Source organism: Pan paniscus, chromosome 10 (genome assembly GCF_029289425.2).
Source record: "Pan paniscus chromosome 10, NHGRI_mPanPan1-v2.0_pri, whole genome shotgun sequence".
Classification (NCBI taxonomy): domain Eukaryota; kingdom Metazoa; phylum Chordata; class Mammalia; order Primates; family Hominidae; genus Pan; species Pan paniscus.
Window position 1 is genome coordinate 41,016,721 of NC_073259.2, and position 20,025 is coordinate 41,036,745.

The window sequence follows — 20,025 nt, forward strand, 5'->3', positions numbered from 1 at the left end:
GATCCTGGATCCATTCTGGGATGGTATGATCCTGAGAATTGTGGCCTGGGAGCCAGTCATACCTGCTTCTTTGATGAGCTCTTCTGGTAGAAAAGGGAGGCAAGCTCCAGCCTTGACCCACTGCTCCTTCCTCTTGCCACCGCCCCCTCCCTGTGACAGGTGGCTCCATCTCCAACATGTATGCTGTAAATCTGGCCCGCTATCAGCGCTACCCGGATTGCAAGCAGAGGGGCCTCCGCACACTGCCGCCCCTGGCCCTATTCACATCGAAGGAGGTGGGGAAGAGGCACAGGCCCAACCCTGGGCTCCTGATTCTAATCTCCAGCCAGCTAAGTAGAGACCTTCCAGGTCTTCTCCCTGCCCTCCCTACATCCTCCAAGGCCAGCCTGCCCCCAGGCGGATGTGCTTCCTTCCAATCAAGGAGGTCAAGTAACTGCTCCTGTTCACATTGCCTTCGTTTGGGGGCAGAGGAGGGGCCGTGAGTGCAGTGGACACAGTCCATACTCTTCCTACTCAAGAGTGTGGTCTGTGGACCAGCAGCATTGGTATGACCTGGGGCTTGTTAGAAATGCAGAATCTGGCCGGGCACGGTGACTCACGCCTGTAATCCCAGCACTTTGAGAGGCTGAGGTGGGTGGATTGCCTGAGCTCAGGAGTTTGATACCACCCTGGGAAACATAGTGAAACCACCTCTTTACTAAAATACAAAAAATTAGCCAGGCATGGTGGTGGGCACCTGTAGTCCCAGCTGCTTAGGAGGCTGAGGCACGAGAATTGCTTGAACCTGGGAGGCGGAAGTTGCAGTGAGCCGAGATGACACCACTGCACTCCAGCCTGGGTGACAGAGGGAGACTCTTGTCTCCAAAAAAAAAAACCAAACAAATGCAGAATCTTGGGCCCCACCCTAGACCCCAGACCTAGTGGACCAGAACCTGCATTTCATTTTAACCAGACACCCAGGCGATTCGTATGCACGCTGACATTTGAGAAGCCCGGGTCTGCAGGATCCCATTTGATGGAGCTCACACTTGACTTTTACCTTCTCTCCCCTCCCCCATCAAGTTGTGCTAACTTGCCCTCTGCCTTCCCCCGCAGTGTCACTACTCCATCCAGAAGGGAGCTGCGTTTCTGGGACTTGGCACTGACAGTGTCCGAGTGGTCAAGGCTGATGAGAGGTGAAGGTCCTTCTGCCCACATGGCTGTGACCTAGCTTTGCACAGCGTACCTTCCTGCCGCCAGAAAGCTCTGGCATCAGACCCTTACCGCTGGTGGACCTCTCTCCCCTCGCTATTCAGTAGAATTGCTGTTCCTGTCTACCAGAGCCTGCCAGCGTCTCCCACCTCTGCCCTGAGATCTGTTTCACCCCCTGAGGGAAAAACTAGCACTGTTGTCTCTGCATTGCTAACCCCACCTTACCCTGCCTTCAACAGAGAACCTGTCCCTGCTCTACCCTCTGCATTTTCTTTTTCAGAGGGAAAATGGTCCCCGAGGATCTGGAGAGGCAGATTGGTATGGCCGAGGCTGAGGTGAGTCAGTGAGGCTCGCTGGGGTGATATAGCCTCCAACTGTCTTGGAGGGTTATTTGGGCTCTCCTTTCTTAAGGCATCCTTCATCCCTCTCGTCTCCATGCCCATCTCCCCTGTGGGCTGAAGTGACCATGGAGAGCCTGGGGGTGAGGACACTACATTGCTTTCTGGGGCTCTGCCCAGACACCTACGCCGGGTTGGATTCTGAGAGGCAGGGCTGAGTGAGGGAGCGAGTCCCAGGCAGCACCACAGGGAGGGTGCTGGGGGCCTGCGCTGTAGTGTGGAAGGTTCCTGTGGGCTGTGAGGGTCTGCGCAGGGAGAGGCTGAGGAGGGGAGAGGCACTGGTGAAGGCTGTGAGTAGTGGGGATGAGGGGACATTAGCACTCTCCTCTACCTCGAGGGGTATGTAACTGCTACAGCCACCTTGGAGGGCATTTTGGCACCATCTATACAATTTTATTTATTTTTATTTTTTAATAGTTTTTGAGACAGAGTCTCACTCAGTCACCCAGGCTGGAGTGCAGTGGTGTGATCTCAAAAATAATAATAATAAGTAAATAAATATAAATGTAAATTTTTTTTTTTTTTTTTTGAGATGGAGTTTCACTCCTGTTGCCCAGGCAGGAGTGCAATGGCGTGATCTCGACTCACTGCAACCTCCGCCTCTCAGGTTCAAGTGATTCCTCTGCCTTAGCCTCCCAAGTAGCTGGGATTATAGGCGTGTGCCACCAGACCTGGCTAATTTTGTATTTTTAGTAGAGATGGGGTTTCTGCATGTTGGTCAGGCTGGTCTCAAACTCCTGACCTCAGGCGATCCGCCTGCCTCAGCCTCCCAAAGTGCTGGGATTACAGGCATGAGCCACTGCACCCGGCCATTTTTTTTTTCTTTTTTGAGACAGAGTCTCGTCTTGTCACCCAGGCCAGAGTGCAATGGCACGATCTCGGCTCACTGCAACTTCCACCTCCCGGGTTCGAGTGATTCTCATGCCTCAGCCTCCTGAGTAGCTGGGATTACAGGTGTGCATCAACACGCCTGGCTAATTTTTGTATTTTTAGTAGAGATGGGGTTTCACCATGTTGGCCAGGCTGGTCTTGAACTCCTGACCTCAAACAATCCACCTGCTTCGGCCTCCCAAAGTGCTGGGATTATAGGCGTGAGCCACCATGCCTGGCCATAAATGTTTTTTAAAAAAATTTAAATGTCCATTAGTAGACAAAATAAATTATGGTATATCTATGTGTCTTAGTTCCTTCCTCTGTAAAATGGACAGAGTATAGAATTTGCCACATGGGGTTATTGTAAGGATTGAATGAATTAGTATATGTAAAGCACTTAGAATAGTTCCTGGCACATAGATGCACTGTATAAATACAAGCTACTGGTATTGTTGTTATTATTATTTATTACTATTATTAGAGTACTGGGTAGCCATTTAAAAGAATAGGTGAGAATATATATACTAACATGAAAGTATCTCCACTGTATATATTAAATATTTATTGCAAATTGCCGTATAGAATGGACATTATGAGCCCTATGAGCCAATTTTTGTTATTTAGAAGAGTATATATTATTGATACATGGATGTTACCTCTGAGTAGCAGTAAGGGCAGCAATTAGAATAGTGATGTTTCTCTTTTTATTATAGAAACTTTTTTGGTAATAGTTTTATTGATATATAATTCACATAACATATAATTCACCTAACATATAATTCACCCACTTAAAGGGTACTATTTAGTGTTTTAGCATATTTGCAGAGTTGTGCAAACATCATCACAATCAGTATTAGAACATTTTTATCACCCCCTAAAGAAACCCCATACCCTTTAGCCATCCCTCTGTAATTCTCCCAAAGCTCCCAGTTCTAGGCAACCAGTAATCTACTTAGTGTCTGTATAGATTTGTCTGTTCTGAATTCTGGAATCATATTATGCATGCCTTTTGTGATGAGCTTCTTTTACATAGCATAATGTCTTCAAGGTTCATCCAACCTGTAGCGTGTATCAACCCTTCACTTCTTTTATGGCCAAATAATATTCCCTTAAATGGATATACCACATTTATTTATCCATTCATCAGTTGATGGACATTTGGGTTGTTTCCACTTTGGGGCTCTTATGCATAATGCTGCTATGAACATTTGTATACAGATTTTTGTGTGAAAATACGTTTTCATTTATCTTGGTTATATACCTAGGAGTGGAATTGCTGGGTCATATGGTAACTCTGTATCTAACCTTTTGAGAAACTGCCAGACTGTTTTCCAAAGTGGCTGCACCAGTTTACAATCCCACCAGCAGTGTATGAGGGTTCCAATTGCTCTACATACTCACCAGCACTTGTCATATCTTTTTTTGATTATACCACTTAGTGGGTGTGAAGTGGGATCTCACTGTGTTTTGATTTGATTTTCCCTGATGACTAATGATATTGAGCATCTTGTCATGTACTTATTGGCCATTTGTATATCTTCTTTGGAAAAATGTCTATTCAGATCCTTCACCCATTTTGTTTTTCATAGAATTTTTATTCCAGTAAGGAAGACTGACATTCATAAATATATGTAAAAATGCTGCATATGTGCTATGAAGGTGAGGTACATTGTGCTCTTTGAGCATAGAATACAGGAGAATTGACCTAATCAGGAGGTGAAGGAGTCAGGGAAGGCTTCCCTCAGAAGGGATGGTTGAGCTGAGACTGGAAGGGAGAAAAGAAACGAACTAGGTGGTGCCCCTTTGGGTAGACAAGAAGATTCTGTGTATGTGCAGAGGCCACGGGATATTTCTGGAATTGAAGATATGGAGTTGGAGCAGCTTCCCTCCTTTGCCTGGACTGTTTCCACCCCACCTGTAGTCTTCCTCATCCATGGATACTTGCTTGGGGCTGGTGCTGCCATCCACCCCCACTCTCCTAGTCATCAAGTGGGCATTTGAAGTGTGTGGAACTGTTTTATTTTGCTTTGTTTTGTGACACTAGCCAGAGGGCATTACTGTGTTTATTGAGAGGGAAAGAGGGATCCTAAACATTTTTGTAATGAGCAGGGATAGCTCTACATGAACAAGAACTGACTCACCCAACATGCCAGTAGAGTCTCTGTTGAGAATCTGCTGCCAGATCTACTTGTTTTTTTGTGTGTGTAACATAAAATTTACCATCTTAACCATTTTTACATGTACAGTTCAGTAGTGTTAAATACATTCACATTGTTTTGCAACCAGTCTCCAGAACTCTTTTCATCTTGTTTTTTTGTTTTGTTTTGTTTTGTTTTTCTGAGACAGAGTATCACTCTGTCCCCCAGGCTAGAGGGCAGTGGCACAGTCTCAGCTCACTGCAGCCTCTGCCTCCTGGGTTCAAGCGATTCTCGTGCCTCAGCCTCCTGAGTAGCTGGGATTACAGGCCCCTCGCCACCAAACCTGGCTAGTTGTATTTTTAGTAGAGATGGGGTTTTGCCATGTTGGCCAGGCTGGTCTCGAACTCCTGGCCTTAAGTGATCTGCCCACCTTGGTGTCTCAAAGTGCTGGGATTACAGTCATTAACCACCACACCCAGCAGAACTCTTTTCATTTTATAAAACTGAAACTCCATACTCATCAAACAACAACTCATTACCCCCTCTTCCAGCCCCTGGCAGCCACCATTCTACTTTCGGTCTCCATGACTTTGACTACTCTAAGTACTTATATAAGTGGAATCACACAGTATTTGTCTTTGTCTTTTCTTTTCTTTTCTTTTTTTCTCGAGATGGAGTTTCGCTCTTGTAGCCCAGGCTGGAGTGCAATGGCGCGATCTCGGCTCACCGCCACCTCCACCTCCTGGGTTCAAGCAATTCTCCTGCCTCAGCCTCCTGAGTAGCTGGGGTTACAGGTGTGCACCACCATGCCCAGCTAATTTTTTGTATTTTTAGCAGAGACGGGGTTTCACCATGTTGGCCAGGCTGGTATCAAACTCCTGACCTTGTGATCTGCCTGCCTTGGCCTCCCAAAGTGCTAGGATTACAGGATGGGCCACCGCACCTGGTGGTATTTGTCTTTTTCGATTGGCTTATTTCACTTAGCAGAATGTCTTCAAGGTTCATCTACGTCGTAGCATGTGAGAATTTTCTTCCTTTTTAAGGCTGAATATTATTTCATTGTACATATATGCCATATTTTGCTTATCCATTTATCTGTTTGGGTTGCTGTTTGGAATCTCTTTGAGACCCTGCTTTCAGTGTTTTGGGTGTATACTCAGAAGTGGAATTGCTGGAACATATGGTAATTCTATTTAATTTTTTTGAGGAACTGCCATACTGTTTTCTATAGTGGCTGTACCAGTTTACATTCCTGCAGTGCACAAGGGTTCTAATTTATTCACATCCTTGTCAACGCTTGTTATTTTCTTCTTCTTCTTTCTTTTTTTTTTTTTTTGAGATGGAGTCTCGCTCTGTCACCCAGGCTGGAGTGCAGTGTCGTGATCTCGGCTCACTGCAAGCTCCGCCTCCCAGGTTCATGCCATTCTCCTGCCTCAGCCTCCCGAGTAGCTGGAACTACAGGCTCCCGCCACCACGCCCAGCTAATTTTTTTTTGTATTTTTAGTAGAGACAGAGTTTCACCGTGTTAGCCAGGATGGTCTCGATCTCCCAACCTTGTGATCCACCCGCCTCGGCCTCCCAAAGTGCTGGGATTACAGGCGTGAGCCACCGCGCCTGGCCAATGCTTGTTATTTTCTGTTTTGTTTTGTTTTTTTTTGAGAGAGGGTCTTGCTCTGTCACCCAGGCTGGAGTGCAGTGGTGCGATCATGGTTCACTGCAGCCTCGACCTCCTGGGCTCAAATGATTCTCCCACCTCAGCCTCCCAAGGAGCTAGGACCACAGGCACAGGCTGCCACACTCGGCCAATTTTAAAAATTATTTTTGGTAGAGACACATCTCTACCAAAATTCCATTTCGCTGTGCTGCCCAGGCTGGTCTCAAAACTCCTAGGCTCAAGCCATTCTCCCACCTCAGCCTCTCAACAGTACTGGGATTACAGGCATGAGCCACGCATCCCCTCATTTTCTGTTACTTTGATAGTAGTTATCCTAATAGGTGTGAGGTGGTAACTCATTGTAGTTTTGATTTGCATTTCCCTAATGATTAGTGATGGTTGAGCATCTTTTCATGTGCTTATTAGCAATTTATATATCTTTATTGAAAAAAAGTCTAGTCAGATTCTTTGCCCATTAAAAAAATTATGTTGTCTTTTTATTACTGAGTTGTAAGAGTTCTTCATATATTCTAGATGCAAGTCCCTTATCAGATATATGATTTTCAGATATGTTCTTTCCATTCTCTAGGTTGACTTTTCACTTTTTTGAAACTTTTATTTTAGTAAGTACATGTGCAGGTTTGTTATAAGGGTATATTTTGTGATTCTGAGGTTTGGGGTACGATTGAACCCATCACCCAGGTAGTGAGCATAGTACCCAATAGGTATGTTTTCAACCTTTACTCCCCTCCCTCCCGCTTCTTATAGTCCCCACTGTCTTTTTTTTCTGTCCATGTGGACTCAGTATTTAGCTCCCACTTATGAGAACATGTGGTATTTGGTTTTCTGTTTCTGTGTTAACTCACTTAGGATACTGGCCTCCAGCTGCATCCATGTTGCTGCAAAGGACATGATTTCATTCTTTTTTATGGCTGCATAATACTTCATGGTTTGTATATGCCACATTAAAAAAAATCTAATCCACTGTTGGTGGGTACCTAGGTTGATTCCATGTCTTTGCTATTGGACTTTTCACTTTTTTGATAGTGTCCTTTGAAGTACAAAGGTTTTAAATTTTGAAGTCCAATTTATCTGTTTTTTCTTTGGTTGCTTCTGCTTTTGGTGTTATATTTAACCTAATCCAAGCTCACAAAGATTTACTCCTATATTTTCTTCTAAGAGTTTTATAGTTTTAGCCCTGGGATTTAGGCCTGTGATCCAATATGAATTAATTTGAGGGTGTGATGTGAGAAAGGCATTCAAACTGCATTGTTTGCATGTGGATATCCAGTTGTTCCAACACCATTTGTTGAAAAGACAATTCTTTCTTCAATAAATTGTCTTGGCATCCTTGTTGTAAATCACTTGACTGTAAATGTGAGGGTTATTTCTGGGTTCTCAGTTCTGTTCCACTGATCTACATGTCTATCCTGTAGACTACATTGTCTTGATTCAGCTGTAGCTTTGTAGTATGTTTTGAAATCAGGATGTGTGAGTCCTCCAACTTTGTTCTTTTCTTCAAGATTGTTTTTCGCTAGTCTAGGTTTCTTGAATTTCCATATGAATTTAAGATCAGCTTGTCCATTTCTGCAAAGAGGGCAACTGGGATTTTGATAGGAATTGTGTTCATTCATCAACATGAAACATATTTTCATTTATTTAGGTCTTTAATTTCCACAGTGTTTTGTAGTTTTCAGAGTATATGCTTTATACTTCTTTTGTTAAATAGATTAAGTATTTTATTCTTTTTTGGTGTTTTTGTAAATGAAATTGTTTTCTTAATTTCATTTTTAGATTGTTCATTGCTAATGTGTATAAAGATACAATTGATTTTTGTATATTCTGTCTTTTGGAAGAGTTTGTGATCTGTTACCAATTTTTCATTAAATGTTTGATGGAATTCATCAGCAAAGCCATCTCTGCCTGGGCTTTTCTTTTCTTTTTAACTTAAAAAAAATTGAGACAGGGTCTTGCTCTGTTGCTGAGGCTGGAGTGCAGTGGCACGATCAGGGCTCACTGCAGCCTTGACCACCTGGGCTCAAGTGATCCTCCTGCCTCAGACTCCCACTGTGGTAGATTTTTTTTGTTTGTTTTTGGAGACAGGGCCTCACTCTGTTGACCAGGCTGTAGAGCAGTGGTGCAATCATGGTTCACTGCAGCCTTGATCTCCCAGGCTCAAGTGATCCTCCCACCTCAGCCTCCCAGGTAGCTGGGACTATAGGAGTGCACCCCTATACACCTGTCTATTTTTTTTCTTTTTTTTTTTTTTTGAGACAGAGTTTTGCTCTTGTTGCCCAGGCTGAAGTGCAATGGCGTGATCTTGGCTCACAGCAACCTCCGCCTCCCGGGTTCAAGCCATTCTCCTGCCTCAACCTCCAGAGTAGCTGGGATTACAGGCATGTATTTTTAGTAGAGACAGGGTTGTTCCATGTTGGTCAGGCTAGTCTCGAACTCTGGACCTCAGGTGATCCGCCCGCCTCGGCCTCCCAAAGTGCTGGGATTCCAGGCATAAGCCACCACGCCCAGCCTATGTTTTTTTTTTTCGTTTGAAGAGGTGAGGTCTCACTAGGTTGCCCAGGCTGGTCTTGAACTCCTAGGCTCAAGCAATTCTCCTGCCTTGGCCTCCCAAAGTGCTGGGATTACAGGCATGAGCTACCACATCCAGCTGTAGTAGTTTTAAAAATTACTAATTCAATTTCTGCATAAACTTTTGTACTATTCAAATTTATTTATTTATTTAGAGACAGAGTTTCACTTTGTCACCCAGGCTGGAGTGCAGTGGCACAATCTTGGCTCACTGCAACCTCTGCTGCCCAGGTTCAAGTGATTCTCCTGCCTCAGCCTCCTGAGTAGCTGGGATTACAGGCGCCTGCCACTGTGCCCGGCTAATTTTTGTAGTTTTAGGAGAGACAGGGTTTCACCATCTTGGCCAGGCTGGTCTTGAACTCCTGATCTCGTGATCCACCCGCGTCGGCCTCCCAAAGTGCTGGGATTACAGGTGTGAGCCATCGCACCCAGCCTATTTATTTATTTTTGAGACAGAATCTTGCTCTTTTGCCCAGGCTGGAGTACAATGGTGTGATCTTGGCTCAGTGCAACCTCTGCCTTCCGGGTTCAAGCGATTCTCACGCCTCTGCCTCGGCTTCCGCCTCCCAAGTAGCTGGGATTACAGGCGTGCACCACCACACCCAGATAATTTCTGTATTTTTTAATAGAGACGGGGTTTTGCCATGTTGGCCAGGCTGGTCTTGAACTCCTGGCCTCAAGTGATCCACCTGCCTTGGCTTCCCAAAGTGCTGGGATTACAGGTGTGAGCCACCGTGCCTGGCCTATTTGTTTATATTTTTTGAGGCAGGCTTTCATTCTGTTGCCCAGGCTGGAGTGCAGTGGCAAAATCATAGCTCATTGTAACCTCAAACTCCTGGGCTCAAGCAGTCCTCCCATCTCAGCCTCCTGAGTAGCTGGGACTACAGGCATGCCCACTACACTTGGCTAATTAAGCAAAAAAATTTTTTTAGAGATGGGGTCTTGCTATTTTGCCCAGGCTGGTCTTGAACTCCTGGCCTCAGGCAATCCTGCCTTGGCCTCCCGAAGTGCCGAGATTATAGGTGTGAGCCACTATGCCTGACTCAAATTTTTTTCAATAGCATTGGATCTTCCAGTAAAACATTCAAGTTCTTTGAGAGTATGAGCTTTGGAAATGAAAACCTAGGTTTGAAGTCCATCTCTGCAGCTTCTGCTTGGATCTTTGAATCTCAGTGTCCCTAGCCACACATTAAAAAGGACAGTAACACATTGTTGTGAGGTTGAAATGGGCCATTTTAGGCATGCAAAGAGCTTAGAGCTGGGCCCAGCATCAGGCTCTGAGTAGCTTTTGAGATGACTTTACATCTTTCTCCCTCTACATTTTGGCAACAGGGTGCTGTGCCGTTCCTGGTCAGTGCCACCTCTGGCACCACTGTGCTAGGGGCCTTTGACCCCCTGGAGGCAATTGCTGATGTGTGCCAGCGTCATGGGCTATGGCTGCATGTGGATGTGAGTGGGACTTCGGCTTGGGGGTGCGGTGGGGTGGGCTGAGCCAAGGCCAAGGCCCACGTTGTTCCTCCTGCTCCACAGGCTGCCTGGGGTGGGAGCGTCCTGCTGTCACAGACACACAGGCATCTCCTGGATGGGATCCAGAGGTGCATACAGTCCCCTTCTTCCCAAATCCCGCCCTTCAAACCATTGGTCCAGAGAATCATCATGGACTAGGGAGTTTAACATGGCTGGGGTAGGAGGCTGAGGGGAGGGGGACTGGAGAGAGGATTGATTGGAGCTGGGAGGTCAGACATGGCAATTCTTCCTGATGCTGGGGTGAGGGTGAGACCAAAGCCCCTTTGCTGGGGACCTGGAAAAGGAGGAAGGGCTCTGGTTGGGCAGCTGGAGGAGGAGCCATTGACCTGCCTTTGCTCCACCCCATCCAGGGCTGACTCTGTGGCCTGGAATCCCCACAAGCTCCTCGCAGCAGGCCTGCAATGCTCTGCACTTCTTCTCCAGGATACCTCGGTGGGTCTGCCCCTGCCCCTGCACCAGCCCCACCTCTCTCTGGAGCTCTGCCTTCTCTATCCCACCTTAGATAAAGTTCAGGCCTTTCTCTATTCTCTTTACCATCCCTTCTGAAGCTGCATCTCAGCTACCACCCTAACCTGTATTAGGCTCCTTCACTCCCCCAGGGGCCTCTCTTAAAAGGGAAAAGTTTCCAGCTTGAAGTTGGAGTCAGAGGTATCCTGGAGTTTCTAGCTTGAGGTTGCCATCAGAGTTTGGGAAGAACCCTGGGTATTGGGAGGAAACCCAAAGAAAGGGGTTGGAGCCAGCAGGCAGCCGTCCCAGCAGTGCCATCTGGCGCCAGGGAAAGAAGAGGGTATCCTGAGCTAAGACCCCCACAGTGCAGCCCTGGAGGAAAGCCTCGGTGGAGAGGGTAGGGTCTGACAATCTCCTCACCCCCACACAGAACCTGCTCAAGCGCTGCCATGGGTCCCAGGCCAGCTACCTTTTCCAGCAGGACAAGTTCTACGATGTGGCTCTGGACACAGGAGACAAGGTGGTGCAGTGTGGCCGCCGTGTGGACTGTCTGAAGCTGTGGCTCATGTGGAAGGCACAGGGCGATCAAGGGCTGGAGCGGCGCATCGACCAGGCCTTTGTCCTTGCCCGGTAGGCGGGAGGAGGTGGGGGGTCGTCCCCGTTCCCCTCTCCTGGGTCCATGCCCCTCTCTCTTTCCTGCTCCCGGGATTACTTTTCTCTCGGTCTCTCTGTGGCTCATTCTACGTGGGCCTCTTCTGTCTGGATCTCTGCTTTTCCTCCCCGCCTATGGTTTCTCACTCTCTGTTCACAGGTACCTGGTGGAGGAAATGAAGAAGCGGGAAGGGTTTGAGCTAGTCATGGAGGTAGGACCCCTTTCTATTTTGTGGCCCCTGCCCCAGCCTAGCTCTTTTGCAGCCCCCAAGCCCCAACTAAAGCCCTAGTGGAGGGAAAAGGGCAGGGAGAGGGGAAAGGGGCAGGGAGAGGGAAAACGGTCCCCCTTTCTCAGCTCACACCTTCCTCTTTCTCATTCCTCTCAGCCTGAGTTTGTCAATGTGTGTTTCTGGTTCGTACCCCCCAGCCTGCGAGGGAAGCAGGAGAGTCCAGATTACCACGAAAGGCTGTCAAAGGTAGGCGTGCTGTGCTGCTCTCCTTACCCGTTAGGGAGCTGATGCAACTGATGTGCTTCTGCCCCCTGTTGGCTGGGAGTGGCATGGCAGGTCCCCTTGCTGGTCTCTTGCTCTGAGGCGTGGACGCTCTCTTTTCGGTAGGGGTGGGGATGGGGAGGAAGGTATGTTTCTGGGAAGTAAGAAGCAGCGACGTGTGTTACAGGAGAAGTCAGAGAAGTTACCAGTGTGTAGTACACAGAGCCTTGTGCTGGCAATTGGGCTGGGAACTCAGGCCCAGGACAGATATGAGGCAGAAAGATCATGGAAAAGCCTTATTACCCGTGCTGGGGACACAGCAACCTGAGAAAGCCAGTCTAGAAGTGCCATCTGGAGGCGAGGAGCTGTGTTATATCCTGGTCCCTAAAGATAGAGTGGTACTAGGTGCTGCAGATGATCTGAAAGGACAAATGTTCTTGCCCTTATGGAGTTGTTATTATAAGGCAAGAGTTACCTACTTGGAAGCAATGTGTTCAAGGCAGTGTTGTAAATTACTTGCTAGATCACAGGGCACAGATTAATATTATCAAAAATATTACAGGAATTAAGAGAGGGGAGAAGAAGGTGTTGACTAAGGCTTAGATGACCAAGGCTTGAAGTTAGACTAAAGCAGTCTTAGGAATCAAGAGAAAGTCAAGATTTGGCAGAAAATGTCCCACAGGACAGATTTCTTGGAGACAGGAGAAATGGGGAGAAAAGCAGAAGATAGAGAAGGCCAAGCAGGTTAGATATGACAGAAAGGTAAACTGAGGCCAAGGTCAAGGTCTGAGCAATGTGTGCTACACCCAGAAGGTGGCTGGGTGGGAAGGAAAAGCACCTCTGGAAGCCTGGCAGGACAAGAAGCCAGCCTACCTGTCAGCCGACCCAGGCTGCAGCTGGAATCCCTCTCCACCCTCCCACAGGTGGCCCCCGTGCTCAAGGAGCGCATGGTGAAGGAGGGCTCCATGATGATTGGCTACCAGCCCCACGGGACCCGGGGCAACTTCTTCCGTGTGGTTGTGGCCAACTCTGCACTGACCTGTGCTGATATGGACTTCCTCCTCAACGAGCTGGAGCGGCTAGGCCAGGACCTGTGAGCCTTCTCTGTCTTGCTGCCGGCCTTGATACCACCCCTCACCCGCAGAGTCACTGCATTCCCTCCCAGCCTTTGAGGCCGGGTGCAGTGGCTCACGCCTGTAATCCCAGCACTTTGGGAGGCCGAGGCGGGTGGATCACTTGAGGTCAGGAGTTCGAGACCAGCCTGGCCAATAAGGTGAAACCCTGTCTCTACTAAAAATACAAAAATTAGCCGAGCATGGTGGCCTGTGCCTGTAAACCCAGCTACTCAGGAGGTTGGGGCAGAATTGCTTGAACGCAGGGGGCAGAGGTTGCAGTGAGCCGAGATTGCACCCCTGCACTCCAGGCTGGGCAACAGTACGAGACTCTGTTCCAAAACAAATAAAAAAGAACAGCCTTTTTAGGCCACAGTGACCTGCGCAATGTTTATATGCTTTGACCTACTAACTTTCTCCTAACTAAATATTTGATTTTAGCAGAGTGTTTAAATAAATTACAGTATGTCTATATGATGAAATGTTATTTTGCCATTAAAATTATGTTTACAAAGATAATTTTTATTGACATAAAAATAACTTTAATGTAATTTATGTTGAAAAAGCTGAATACAAGTCTTTATATAGAGTAATATTTGAGCTGTGTTCAAAAATACATAGGAAAAGACTGATAAAATGAAATATGGCAAAATGTTAATAGTTTTCCCTGGAATAGGATAATAGGCAATTTTAAAACAGACTCCTTTAAAAAAACAAAAAAAGAAAAAAACCATAGACTTCTTTATATCTTTTGAGCTCCCTCCCTTTTATTATGTAATGAATATGTGTTGCTTTTGTAATAGGAAAATAATAAAGTTAAAATTTCAACTGCATTCTTTTGGTATGTTTTAAAAATTTATTAACATTCAACCGGCTGAGCACGGTGGCTCACGCCTGTAATCCCAGCACTTTGGGAGGCCGAGGCGGGTGGATCACCTGAGGTCAGGAGTTCGAGACCAGCCTGGCCAACATGGTGAAACTCCGTCTCTACTAAAAATACAAAAATTAGCCAGGCATGATGGCGGGCGCCTGTAATCCCAGCTACTCGGAAGGTTAAGGTGGGAGAATCGCTTGAACCCAGGAAGCGGAGCTTGCAGTGAGCTGAGATCACGCCATTGCACCTTAGCCTGGGCGACAGAGCGAGACTCTGTCTCAAAAAACGAAGCAAAACAAAACATTCAATCAAATAATGAGGATCTTTATTTTTTTTTTAAACAAGATGTGGCCAGGTGTGGTGGCTCATGCCTATAATCCTAGCACTTTGTGAGGCTGATGTGGGAGAATCGCTTGAGTCTGGGAGTTCAAGACCAGCCTGGGCAACGTGGCAAGACCCCATCTCTAAAAAAAGAAAAATTTTTTAAAATTAGCCAGACATGATGGTGCACACCTGTGGTCTCAGCTGTCTCAGAGGAGGTGGTAAGATTGCTTGGGCCCAGGAGGTTGAGGCTGCAGTGAGCTGTGATTGCATCAGCACTCCAGCCTGAGTAACAGCGTGAGAATTTGTCTCAAAAAGGTAAAATAAAAAAGCATGTGTAAGAGAGGAACAATTTTTTTTTCCCCAAAAACCTTTAATGGGAGAGAAAAAAGCAGAGTTGATATACCTAATGTAAATGACGAGTTAATGGGTGCAGCACACCAACATGGCACATGTATACATATGCAACAAACCTGCACGTTGTGCACATGCACCCTAGAACTTTAAGTATAATTAAAAAAATACGTATATATAAAAAAAAGAAAAAAGCAGAGTCACCCTATAATCAATTTTACTTTGGTGACATTGAAACAAAATGGGTACTGATTGGATCTTGAGACCAGAGCCTTATGTAATTATCAATCTTGAAAAATCTTAACATGCACACAAAGATTTTTCTTCTGAAATTTAAACAATAGAAAAGTTAACAATAAAGACAACTAACCAGCAACCAAACCACTGTATGTCCTGTGGTTTTCTTACTGTCTTACGTAAAAACATCATTTAACTTTTTTTTTTTGAGACGGAGTTTCGCTCTTGTTGCCCAAGCTGGAGTGCAATGGCGTGATTTCCGCTCACTGCAACCTCCGCCTTCCAGGTTCAAGTGAGTCTCCTGCCTCAGCCTCCCAAGTAGCTGGGATTACAGGTGCATGCTACCACACCCGACTAATTTTTTGTATTTTTAGTAGAAATGGGGTTTCACCATGTTGGCCAGGCTGGTCTCGAACTCCTGACCTCAAGTGATCCACCCGCCTCGGCCTCCCAAAGTACTGGTATTACTGGTGTGAGCCACCGCGCCCAGCCCATCCATTTATCATTTAAAATCCTAGCTGGTATTGCTTCTCACTCACTTTTTGGGAAAGAGATATTTAGCTACACAAGTTATTAAGGACAAGTGGCAAGTCTACCAGAACTTTCTGTTATTTCCAGTTCCTAAAAATATCATTTATGGAAACAGTAATGTGGCCATGTAAAAGTCATCCAAAGTTATTTGAAGAGGCAAATACAGACTGTACGAACCATAGCAAAAGAACATCCAAATTTCCGACACAATTCTTTTGACCATTTGGAGAAAAAAAGCCTTTCATAAATTACTAGTAATTCCCCTATAAAATTGTGATTCTCATTATGAATGGTATTTTAATTTCCCCTAATAATAGAATTTTTGAGACCTTCAATGTAAACTCCAAACTCTACTCTTAAAGGATTCTGTGTATTTGCAAAATGTCTCAAATATAGAGAAAAAAAAGCTTCTTTTCAACTCAAAGCCAGAAAGCAAAAACAAAAATAAAATCTTCAAATTCCTTGAATAATCTCCATTTGAGAAATATTTTAAAGAGAAGGCCAGAAGAACAGAACATAAAATCAGTTAATCACCTGTTTTTTTTTTTTTTTCCTTTTAACTTTAGAAAACTGATGTTTATTTTCCTCCTTTCCCAAAATTCAGCCTCAGAATCTCTGGATTCAATAATAGTATATGCTATATTTTAATTATTTATTTTTAAAGTTTCTGTCTCTAACTGGAATGTAAGCTCTGAGAGCAGAGAGCTTACATTTTGCTACCTCCCAAAATAGTGTCTGGTGCTTATGAGGTGGTTACTTTGTTGAGTGAATGGTTCATGAGCTCCGGGAACTAGTTGCCTTCTCTCAGTTACACAACATTTTTTTTTTTTTTTTTTGAGTTGGAGTCTCGCTCTGTCGCCCAGGCTGGAGTGCAGTGGCATGATCTCGGCTCACTGCAAGCTCTGCCTCCCGGGTTCACGCCATTCTCCTGCCTCAGCCTCCCGAGTAGCTGGGACTACAGGCGCCTGCCACCACGCCCGGCTAATTTTTTTGTATTTTTAGTAGAGACGGGGTTTCACCATGTTAGCCAGGATGGTCTCGATCTCCTGACCTCGTGATCCGCCTACCTCAGCCTCCTACATAAAATAGAGACAGGGTCTGGCTATGTTGCCCAGGCTGGTCTCAAACTCCTGGGCTCAAAGCAACCTTCCAGCCTCAACCTTCCAAAGGGCCAGGATTCTAGGCAGAGCCGCCACACCCAGCCAGTCACACAACTTCTAAGTGGTGGAGTCAGAAACTAAACTCAGACCATCTTATTCTGGTTCTTAACCATGGATCTGACCGGCTTCTGTTGACAGGTATATCTAATTCATAGGTGTGTCCGTTAGGACCGTACACCTTAATAGCCTTAGTAGCCTAACCTTAATAGCATAAATTATTAACCATGTGCTGTGGATCTACTACTTGCAGGAAGGTTGAGGCCATTTCCAGGTTTAGTCACCCATCTTGCCCTTGGCCTGGGGAAATGATATTTCCCTCAAATAGGAAAATAAAGGCATTGGAAACGCCTGAGTGGGTTGCAATGTTAGAGTGTTTTGTTTTGTTTTGTTTTTGCCTCAAAAAGTGACATTTATTCAAAGAAAAAAATGACAAGATGTCCATCCCTTGGCTCCCTTCCCTCCCCACTCCTGCTGCTCCTCAGCCCCCCGAGATAGAGCCCTGGCTGGGGCTGGGTGGCAGGACAGCCCCTCAGATGAGGTCAGCAACATTGAGGGGCATTTCCTCAATGGAGGAGTTGTAGAAGATCTCGATGTCTCGAAGAGTCCTCTTGTCTTCTTCTGTCACCACGTTAATAGCCACACCTTTACGGCCAAACCGCCCACCTCGACCGATTCTATGGATATAGTTTTCCCTGTTGGTGGGAACGTCATAGTTGGTGACTAAAGAAACCTGTTGCACATCAATGCCTCTGGCCAGCAGGTCAGTGGTAATCAAAACTCTGCTAGAGCCATAACGAAACTCCCTCATGATCACATCTCATTCGTTTTGGTCCATATCTCCACGCATGGTGAAGACAGTGAAATCTCGAGCATGCATCTTCTCGGTGAGCCAGTCCACCTTCCTCCGGGTGTTGATGAAGGTGACTGCCTGGGGTGATGGTCAGGGTTTCATACAAGTCACATAGTGTGTCCAGCTTCCACTCCTCTCGTTCCAAATTGATGTAGAATTGGCGGATACCCTCCAAGGTCAACTCTTCCTTCGTGACAAGAATCCGAATGAGGTCCCTCATGAACTTCTTGGTCACCTCAAGCACATCAGAAGGCATCGCAGCTGACAGCAAAACTACCTGGGTGTTGCTGTTGAGCTTTTGGAATATGTCATAGATCTGGTCCTTGAATCCACGGCTTAACATTTTGTCAGCTTCGTCCATTACAAACATCTTGATGTATTTAGGAGACAGGTATCTCCCATTAAGCATATCAAACACATGGCCAGGGGTACCCACAATGATGTGAGGAGCTTCGTCTGCAGTTTCTGCACCTCAGCACGCATGTTGGTGCCCCCGATACAGGCATGACAGGAGGCACCCATGTAGTCTCCTAGTGCCATGACCACCTTCTGTATCTGCTGAGCCAATTCTTGAGTGGGTGCTAGGAGCAAGGCCTGGGTGGCTTTTAGATCTAATTCAATCTGCTGCAGAATCAATATGGCAAATGTGGCCATTTTCCCAGCCCCAGATTGGGCTTGAGCGATCACATGATAACCCTTGATACAAGGTAGAATGGCTCGCTGCTGGATGGCAGACGGCTTCTCTAAACCATAGGCGTAGATGCCACGGAGAAGGGACTCCGAGAGGTTCATGTCATCAGAGCTGTCAACGATCTCATTCCAGTTACTCTCAATGACGCCTTCGGGCTCCATCCCATCGGGGCCATTGTCTCTGGATCAGGAATCCTGGCTCGCAGACATGATCCTTAGAAACTCTAGAATAGTTTTTTGTTGTCATTTGGTTTTGGTTTCGGTAAGAGCAAAGGAATCAAAGTATCCTAGTCTCTAGGATCCAGGGACCAGCCTCCCCTTGACTGGGGAAGGAAGATGTTGCCCTTCACAGGGAGGAAGGCCGGGACCTGGGAAGGTCAGAAGCTGGATGGGGTACCTATGATGTCATAGCAGCTCTCTGAGGTTGAGAGTAAGAGCCCTTTTAAGAAAGTAGATAAATCCCAGCTACTCGGGAGGCTAAGGTAGGAGAATTGCTTGAACCTGGGAAGTGGAGGTCGTGGTGAGCCGAGATCGTGCCATTGCACCCCAGTCTGGGCAACAAGTGCGAAACTCTGTCTAAAAAAAAAAAAAGTAGATAAAAGAGAACAAGCTAAAGTCAGAATTCAACTGGCCACTTGGAACTGTCCTTATACACCCTAGTCCTCATTTGACTGTTTCTCTTCTGTTTATGTGCCTTTTAAAAACCTTTTTTATAGCATCCTTCAATAACTCAGCTGGTACAGCAGAGGACTATAGTCAAAACCTTTTTATTCTGAAATTTTCAAACTTATAGAAAAGTTGCATTCTTGTCATTATTCTTAGTTACCGAGACCTCCTATATATTCTTTACCCAGATTTATCCATTTCTCACATTTTGACAAATTTGCTTTGTCATTCTCTCTCTAAATGCATTATACTCATTTTTTTCTGAATCATGTGAGAGTCAGTGCATATATTATGACCCTTTATCTCTTAATACTATAATGCATATTTCTCAACAACAAGAATATTCTCTTAAATAATCATGGTACATGTTTAGACAGGTGTGGTGGTGCATGCCTGTAATCCCAGCTACTTGGGAGGCTGAGGCAGGAGAATCACTTGAACCCTGGAAGCGGAGGTTGCAGTGAGCTGAGATCATGCCACTGCACTCCAGCCTGGGTGACAGAGTGAGACTCCGTCTCAAAAAAAAAAAAAAAAAATCATGGTACAGGCTAGGCAAGGTGGCTCACACTTGCAACCCCAACACTTTGAGAGGCTGACGTGGGTCAAGGTATCCCTTGACTCCAGGAGTTCAAAATAAGCCTGGACAACACAGCAAGATCCTGTTTCTATAAAAAAATAAATAAATAAGTTAGCCCAGCATGGCGGCATGCTCCTATAGTCCCAGCTGCTCTGGAGGCTGAGGTGGGAGGATTGCTTGAACCTAGGAGTTTGAAGGTGCAGTGAGCTATGATTGAGCCACTGCACTCCATCCTGGGCAACAGAGCAAGACCCTGTCTCTATAATTAACAAAATGTATATCATGGTACAATGATCAAATACAGGAAATTTAACATTGACACTATAAAATTCATATTCCACCATTGTCAACTGTCCCAATAACACCCTTGATAGCACTCCTCCCTCCAGTACAAGGCCCAGTTCAGGAGCATGGATTGCATTTTGTTGTCATGCTCTTTGTCTCCTTTGATCTAAAATAGTTCCTCAGCCTTTCTTTGTCATTAATGACACTGGCATTAAAAAGAAATACAGGCCAGCTATTTTATAGAATGTTCATCAATTTGTGTTTTCCTGGTGTTTTCTCATGACCGGGTTTAGGTTATGCATCTGACCTGAAATATGACATAAATTGTGTTGTGTTCTTTTAAGGGGAAGCCCTACCCAAGCCCTACAATGTCTACCTGCTCCTTACTGGTGATGTTAATTTAATCAATGTC

The 20,025-nt window shown here is 45.8% G+C and overlaps 1 protein-coding gene and 1 pseudogene across 15 annotated transcripts in view; one reads left to right on the top strand and one right to left on the bottom strand.

The window, feature by feature from the left end:
* The window catches only part of CSAD (cysteine sulfinic acid decarboxylase), a 26,015-nt gene extending 12,114 nt beyond the window's left edge, over positions 1–13,901 (top strand). For 9 of the 15 annotated variants that reach the window (XM_008956428.6, XM_063593490.1, XM_034935777.3 and 6 more), the window contains 10 exons: positions 160–275; positions 1,096–1,175; positions 1,472–1,526; positions 10,173–10,289; positions 10,371–10,435; positions 10,718–10,799; positions 11,245–11,444; positions 11,626–11,677; positions 11,852–11,941; positions 12,880–13,901. In XM_008956428.6, coding sequence (XP_008954676.1) covers positions 160–275; positions 1,096–1,175; positions 1,472–1,526; positions 10,173–10,289; positions 10,371–10,435; positions 10,718–10,799; positions 11,245–11,444; positions 11,626–11,677; positions 11,852–11,941; positions 12,880–13,053 — 1,031 coding nt within the window. In that variant the 3' untranslated portion in view covers positions 13,054–13,901. Of the gene's footprint in view, positions 1–159; positions 425–1,095; positions 1,176–1,471; positions 1,527–10,172; positions 10,290–10,370; positions 10,436–10,717; positions 10,800–11,244; positions 11,445–11,625; positions 11,678–11,851; positions 11,942–12,879 lie in introns of those variants that run through there. The other 6 variants (XM_008956433.5, XM_034935788.3, XM_034935785.3 and 3 more) reach the window with 3 other exon arrangements.
* A 3,039-nt stretch (positions 13,902–16,940) lies between these two features.
* On the bottom strand, positions 16,941–19,822 carry LOC100991598 (eukaryotic initiation factor 4A-I-like; annotated as a pseudogene).
* Positions 19,823–20,025: the final 203 nt, after the last annotated feature.